The 7,188-nt window shown below is 58.8% G+C and overlaps 1 protein-coding gene across 2 annotated transcripts; it reads left to right on the top strand.

Moving 5' to 3' along the window:
- NKX2-1 (NK2 homeobox 1) lies at positions 2,652-6,495 on the top strand. 2 transcript variants are annotated; one of them, XM_018065907.1, is made up of 4 exons: positions 2,776-2,851; positions 3,299-3,443; positions 3,551-3,936; positions 4,869-6,188. In XM_018065907.1, the coding sequence occupies exons 3-4, from the start codon at positions 3,564-3,566 to the stop codon at positions 5,606-5,608; spliced, it is 1,113 nt and encodes a 370-aa protein (XP_017921396.1). In that variant the 5' UTR covers positions 2,776-2,851; positions 3,299-3,443; positions 3,551-3,563; the 3' UTR covers positions 5,609-6,188. The 2 variants fall into 2 exon arrangements, with proteins under 2 accessions (XP_017921395.1, XP_017921396.1); XM_018065906.1 differs by lacking the exon at positions 3,299-3,443 and having other exon boundaries at positions 2,652-2,851; positions 4,869-6,495.

The raw sequence follows: 7,188 nt of genomic DNA, 5'->3' as shown, positions 1-7,188 counted from the left end.
CTGAGCCGCAGGCAACAAAGCAGAACGTGGTCGAGATTGAGGCGGACACCGGCGGCCGCCCCAGGGAAAAACTCCTTGAGAGGCCTGAGATCCGCTTGCTCTAAGCCTGCCCCACCGCCCCAACTTGGATGAAAGATAAGGGAAGATGAGGGGGCCCTACACGGTGAACTCGGGTTCCCAAGTATGCCCTAAAGAAACTGCTGGCGTACCTGCGGCCCGCCGTTTAAAATGAGTCGGGGGAGTGGGGAGGCCGACTAAAAGAGAACCCTCTGGTCAGAAAGAGGTATTGGGGCCAGGTGAGGGACTCTCAAGGCTTTCACTTGGACCAGCCCGGAGATCAGGATGTCCGCCTTTTCCCCACAAGACGGCTTATTTGGCCCACGCCAAGTCGAGACAAGAACTGGTGCTAGCGCGCGCAGCCCAATCCTGGCTGCGGCAGGGAGGGGGCGGGGAACAGGGACCCTTACCCTCCACTCCCTCCCTCGAGCTCCCGCTCCCGCTCCGCTCAGTGCCTGAACCCAACGCTAGCCAGCTACCTAAGTGGCTCCAAGTCCTTTCCCTACAGTAAGCTTGGGGTGGGGGCGGGGAACTGTCAGCCACGTGCCTGCTCCGGAGCTGAAAGCTGCGAGGGGACGAAGGCCGAGGAGGCATGGCTCAAGGACTGCGGAAGATTCACCCCGCTAGTACTTTCATGCGCCCTGTCTTACTTGGACCTTACAAAAACCTGGTGAAGAATGACCTCCATTTCTAAATGGCATTGAAACCAGGAGAGACTACAACGTCTACACCTAGTGTTTCTTACATTTAGTAATAATATAAAGTAATGGAGAGGGAGAAGACTCGAGACTCGGAGACCCTTCCCACCTTGGCATAAAGACCCTAGTTGAGGCGCAGGCCCAGGGCTGGGGGCTGGCCTGCACACAAGACCTATATTCAGTTTTGTCTGCTCTCTACAGTATTGTCCTCTGTCCTTTCACTTGGACCCAGCGTCATCCTCTTCCCTCCTTGCTCCCTGGACTTAGGCATCACTTTGACCAAGGCGCCCTCGATGGGAGTCTGAGTCCTTCTTGAGAGCGCCCCCCAGAGAAGTCTCCTGGTGGGAAAGGCAATGAGCCGATCTGGCACCCGTCTTTCGAAGCATAACTGAAGAGTGCTGTCTCGACCCTCAAACTCCTGCTTGCCTGCCCCAAAGCGGCCAAGGGGGCTGGGAAATATGGCCCTGTGCAGTAGGCAGGAGATGGGGTGCCCTGAGCTTTCTCTCCCCACTTAAATAAGGTGGCGAGGAAACTGAATGTTAGCATGTAAGTTGGCTTTGTATTGAGGGAGTGCAGTTCTAAAGGGGAGGATTGAAATCTTGAAATAAAAAGCCAATAAACAAGTTTCCTTAGTACAATTGCTATTAATGGAAAAGGCATCTAACCTGCTGAATTAAATCGTTCAAAAGCGCCTTTTCATCATCAGGAGCTCCTCTACAAGGAAGGAAAAGAAAATATGAAAACAAAAACCCAAATCGAGAAGCCTCCTTAACCGGCCCCCACAGTGTCTTGACGGCCCCTGCCCGACCAGGGAGCGCTCCGCCCTCCCAACCCCTAGCGCGGAGAAGGAGGCTGAAACAGCCAAGGAGAAAAGAAAACAGAATAAAAACAAAACGTTTAAAATCCAAGAGGAAAAGTCGGAGGGGGTCTCAGGATCTGCACAGCGGAGGGCTCGGCTCCGTGGTCCACTCTGCTGGAGGCCGGGGCCTGGCCGGAGCCGCGCGGCGGATTCCTCCGGTCCGCACGCCCGCTCGGAAAGCGCAGCCTACAGCTCCTCCTCTCCAGGCGCCCAAGGACCCTCAAGGCGCGGGGCTCACACTTGAAGCCTGGGAACGCGCAGACAGGAAACCCACTTCCTCCTAAGCAGTTTCTTGCTAGCCGGCTGAGAGGCGCCCAATTGAAACAGAATGATCCTCATCTACTAATATCCAGCGTGGCCACAAAGCGACTGGCCATTTACGCCGCCACTTTAAACAAAGATATTTGGTTATTCCCGGGAAGCAAGTGCACTTTTGCATGGCTGAGCTCCGGGTGGAGGCAAGCCTCAGCCCAGCCTCCCGCCAGCGGGGCTGCTCAGCCTCCTAGTCCAGCCGGGGTTCAGGCTCAGTCCCACTCGGCAACAGGCGAGCCGGTTCTCACGCCGCTCCCTGCCCAAGGCCTCCCTGAAGCACTGAGGGGGAAAAACAGTGTGACCCCGGGCTGGGGTGCTGGGCTGTGATGTCCTCGGAAAGTCACCTCCCGTCCCAGACCTCCCCGTGTCTGGACGATGGGCGAGGGTCGGGGACACCAGGTTTGTTCGAGGTGGAGCGACTTCAGCGATGTCCCTTCGCATGAATTCCCGCAGCTTCTCAGCTCGGGCGGCCAGTGGTGGGTCCTTGCCTTAGCTGGGGGTGGGGGTGGGGAAGCATAGCCGTGTGGGGGTTGGGGGGCGGGGTGGGCATGAGGCCGAAGGCCCTGGGCCTCTGAGAAGACCCTGAGCTGGAGGGAAGGGGGGGGCGCGGGGATCTGGGACAGCCTGTCGGCGGCAGCCGATCCCCCCTTGCTCAGCGCCCCCTCCACCCGCGGGGATTCTCTCTCGGGTAGGGGGGAAAGGGGGCGGGGAGCAGAGGTGTCCTTCTGACGGAGGCAGAAGAGGCAGACAGACTGACAGACAAGCAGACCAACAGTGCGGCCCCGGGGTGCGGCCCCTGACTCCCGAGCTCCTTTGGTGGCGACTGGGGCTCGGCGCCGCGAAGCCAGATGTGGTCCGGAGGCAGTGGGAAGGCGCGGGGCTGGGAGGCCGCGGCGGGAGGGAGGAGCGGCCCCGGCAGGCTCAGGTGAAACCCCCACCCCGTCCTCGGCCCACTCCCTGTCCCCGCCCCGGGAGCCCCGACCGAATGGGAAAGTGGTTCACTTTGTAACTCCGAAAGTTGGTTGCAAAGCAGCATTCACCTTCCTTCCTCCCCAGCAGCCCTCCTCCTCCTCGGCTACTCCCCATCCCACCTCTTGCCCTCCCCTCTCTCGGTTCCCTCCTCCTTTTCCTCCCCCCGACTCCGCACCCCCCCCTCCCGCGCGCCAGCGTACCCCACAAAAATGAGGGTAGGGGGTCCGGGGGAGAAATGCTTTGGGTCGCGTCTCTGCCTCTCTCTCTCTCTGTCTCTCTCTCTCCCTCTTTGAGACCTAAAAATCCTGACAAGTGAAACTTAAAGGTGTTTACCTTGTCATCAGCATGTAAGCTAATTATCTCGGGCAAGATGTAGGCTTCTATTGTCTTGTTGCTTTAGCGCTTACGCCCCGCCTCTGGTGGCTGCCTAAAACCTGGCGCCGGGCTAAAACAAACGCGAGGCAGCCCCCGAGCCTCCACTCAAGCCAATTAAGGCGGACTCGGTCCACTCGGTTACGTGTACATCCAACAAGATCGGCGTTAAGGTAACACCAGAATATTTGGCAAAGGGAGAAAAAAAAAAAAAAAAAAAGCAGCGAGGCTTCGCCTTCCCCCTCTCCCTTTTTTTTCCTCCTCTTCCTTCCTCCTCCAGCCGCCGCCGAATCATGTCGATGAGTCCAAAGCACACGACTCCGTTCTCAGTGTCTGACATCTTGAGTCCCCTGGAGGAAAGCTACAAGAAAGTGGGCATGGAGGGCGGCGGCCTCGGGGCTCCGCTGGCGGCTTACAGGCAGGGCCAGGCGGCACCGCCGGCCGCGGCCATGCAGCAGCACGCCGTGGGGCACCACGGCGCAGTCACCGCCGCCTACCACATGACGGCGGCGGGGGTGCCCCAGCTCTCGCACTCCGCCGTGGGGGGCTACTGCAACGGCAACCTGGGCAACATGAGCGAGCTGCCGCCGTACCAGGACACCATGCGGAACAGCGCCTCGGGCCCCGGATGGTACGGCGCCAACCCAGACCCGCGCTTCCCCGCCAGTAAGTGAGGCCGCCCCACCGCGGGGCCGCGGGTTGAGCACAGGAGGCGCGGGGAAGACCTGCCGGGAAGGCGCGGCGCCTGCCGGCTGCGCGCTGGGCATCAGAGGTGGGCGGCCGGGCAGTGGCGCCAAGGAGTCGGGTGTAGGAGCTGGGGAGTCTGCCCTGGTTGAGCTGAGGAGTCCAAGAAGAGGGACTCGGTAGCCCTGGAGTCCTGAGGGCAGGAACTAGTATTTGGCGTTTGCCAGATGCGGCCAATTGGCCGCTCTGCTCCGGCGCGGGAGAGCGCGGAGGCAGGCGTCCCCCCAGCTAAGAGAACCGGGATGAGCAGAGGTCGGAGGGGCGCGGCCTGGCCGGGAGGGAGGGTGCCCTGCTGGGACGCGCTCAGGCCCCGGGCCTGGCCCACTCTCCAGGCTAGGCAGGTGGGAGGGCGCGCGGCTCCAGACGGGGTTCTAAATGGGCCAAGCCAGTGCCCTCAGCGGGCTGACAGGAGCCAGCGGCCAAGGCACAAAGAGTCTGGGGTCTCAAGCTTTCGAAAGTGAACACCTCCCTCTCCCAAGCTCCCACGGCTGGGTGTCTACCGTTAGACCCCGGCTCCTGACGTGAGCCCGGTTTGCTGCCGGCTAACCCCACGAATCCGGAGGGCTGGGCAGGAAAGGAACAGGGAAGGTTTTCTCCACTCTGCTTTTATGGGTAAAGCACTGAGACAGAGGGAGGTAGCCGGGGTTGAGGCGGGGAGCTCTCCAGTACACCCCCTCGACGGCGCGGCCTCGAGGCAGGCGCCTTCGATTGCCGCGGCTGGGCCTCTCAGGGTGGAGGCGACCTAGGTGAGAAGGGCGCCGTCGGGGCGGGCCGGGCTGGCCCAAGGGCGCAGGCGGCAGAGGTGGTCTGGCCCGGCCCGGCCCCTGCCGACCCTGTGCGTTTGTCGCTTACAGTCTCCCGCTTCATGGGCCCGGCGAGCGGCATGAACATGAGCGGCATGGGCGGCCTGGGCTCTCTGGGGGACGTGAGCAAGAATATGGCCCCGCTTCCAAGCGCACCGCGCCGGAAGCGCCGGGTGCTCTTCTCCCAGGCGCAGGTGTATGAGCTGGAGCGACGCTTCAAGCAACAGAAGTACCTGTCCGCGCCGGAGCGCGAGCACCTGGCCAGCATGATCCACCTGACACCCACGCAGGTCAAGATCTGGTTCCAGAACCACCGCTACAAGATGAAGCGCCAAGCCAAGGACAAGGCGGCTCAGCAGCAACTGCAGCAGGACAGCGGCGGCGGCGGCGGCGGCGCGGGGTGCCAGCAGCAGCAGCAGCAAGCGCAGCAGCAGTCCCCGCGCCGCGTGGCCGTGCCGGTCCTGGTGAAAGACGGCAAACCCTGCCAGGCGGGCGCCCCCGCTCCGGGCGCCGCCAGCTTGCAAGGCCACGCGCAGCAGCAGGCGCAGCAGCAGGCGCAGGCCGCTCAGGCTGCCGCGGCAGCTATCTCGGTGGGCAGCGGTGGCCCCGGCCTGGGTGCCCACCCGGGCCACCAGCCGGGCAGCGCGGGCCAGTCTCCGGACCTGGCGCACCACGCCGCCAGCCCCGCGGCGCTGCAGGGCCAGGTTTCCAGCCTGCCCCACCTGAACTCCTCGGGCTCGGACTACGGCACCATGTCCTGCTCCACCTTGCTATACGGTCGGACCTGGTGAGAGGACGCCGGGCCGGGCCTAGCCCAGCGCTCTGCCTCATCGCTTCCCCCTCCTGCCCGGTCACACACCACCAACCACCCGCTACACCCTGCGCTTCGACTTTTCTTAAGAACCTGTCCCGTTGAGACCAAGGGAAAAAAAACCACAAAGACCAAACTGCTGGACGTCTTTCTTTTCTTTTTTTTCTAAAATGTGCAGGATTTTTTTTTTAAAGAAAATAAAACAACCAAGCGAATCCAATTCTTCTAAGGAGTCTTTAAGCAGAGAAGGACATAACAAGAACCGCTTTGGGGGTGTCTTTGGGGGTGATTCAAATGGGTTTCCCACGCTCGGGCGGGATGTAGTTTGGAGAGGGCTCTACGCTGACATGGCTCTGGACGCTTAAGATCGAAATCGTCACTCTGGGTACACCGTGCCAGCAAAGTGGACTCGCTTGTAAATACGGGGATTTCTTTGAAGGGGCGACAGGGGGCTGGGGAAAGGAAAAGACAGAACCCGCTTGCCACTGACACAAAGGAAATGCCCCCTCCTGCCTCCCCTGGCCACCCAGGCTCAGCTGAGATCGGCCCTGGTTAAAATCGTTTTATGTTTGATGTGAACTTGTAGTTGTAAAACGCTGTCAAAAGTTGGACTAAACACTTAGTTTTTAGTAATCTGTACATTTTGTTGTAAAAAGCAAAAACAAAAAAAGCAGTCCCCCTCCCCTTCCCCAGCCCATCATATTTTTTATGGGCCAAGACAAATCTGTGTATATTATTTGGCAGTTTGGTATTTGCAGCGTCAGTCTTTTTCTGTTGTAACTTATGTAGATATCTGGCTTAAATATAGTTCCTAAGAGGCTTCTAATAAATTATACAAATTAAAAGGATTCTTTTTCTGATTAAAAACCCCATCTTTTGTTTGGTTTTGATTTGGCTTTAAATGGCATTTTTTGGTGGTAGGGGAGTGGCTCAGCATTGGCTTGACAGGATTCGAATTGTGTGGGGGCTCAAAGGATCCTGAACCAGCGAAGGAGGCTGAGACCAGAGTCTTTGCCCCACAGGAAGAGAGAGTTTTGTTCTGCTTCTGAATTAAGTAGAACCAAACCTTGAGCAGTCTTGGGATTCGGCAATAGAGAGTAGAAAAGCTTAACTACTTCTACCAGGAGGAAAAAGAAAGAGAAAGACACCAAAGGAGTAGTTTTCAAAGCCAGACTTCTGTGTCTTAAAACCGCAGAAGTAGCTACTGTGGTCTTACACAGCTGAGCCAACGTTTTAAAACAGTCGGCCTTGGACATTCCATTTTTAAAGAGCCCTGAATAAACAATTATTTTTATAGATGGATTGTCCCTGTAGATTTCAACGTTAATTCTTTATTTCTAATCCTTGGCTGAGCCTCCTTGGGACTAGGATGTGGTGGGAGACTGTTTTTGAGAAAGTGGAGAAGTCGTGGGTTTCGTCTCTGCTCTGAAATAGTTATTCCCCCGCACAGGCTGCGCAGCGGCTTCTTCTGGCTTCCTGGGCCCGGGAAGGTGTCTGACTGGGCTGCTGGCCTTGGGAACACCCCTGGCAGGACTTTCTGCTCTTTGTTCCAAGATTTTC

The sequence above is a fragment of the Capra hircus genome, chromosome 21, assembly GCF_001704415.2.
Source record: "Capra hircus breed San Clemente chromosome 21, ASM170441v1, whole genome shotgun sequence".
Classification (NCBI taxonomy): Eukaryota; Metazoa; Chordata; class Mammalia; order Artiodactyla; family Bovidae; genus Capra; species Capra hircus.
The sequence above is the reverse complement of the archived record's forward strand: the minus strand, read 5'-3'. Positions and strand labels throughout refer to the sequence as shown.

What these genes read in the sequence shown, in the direction of transcription:
- NKX2-1 (XM_018065906.1), top strand. Translation starts at nt 2,775, where the DNA reads ATGTGGTCCGGAGGCAGTGGGAAGGCGCGGGGCTGGGAGGCCGCGGCG. An exon ending in AGCGGCCCCGGCAGGCTCAG is followed by an intron (nt 2,852 to 3,550) that starts GTGAAACCCCCA and finishes TTCCTCCTCCAG; the next exon opens with CCGCCGCCGAATCATGTCGA. An exon ending in AGACCCGCGCTTCCCCGCCA is followed by an intron (nt 3,937 to 4,868) that starts GTAAGTGAGGCC and finishes TGTCGCTTACAG; the next exon opens with TCTCCCGCTTCATGGGCCCG.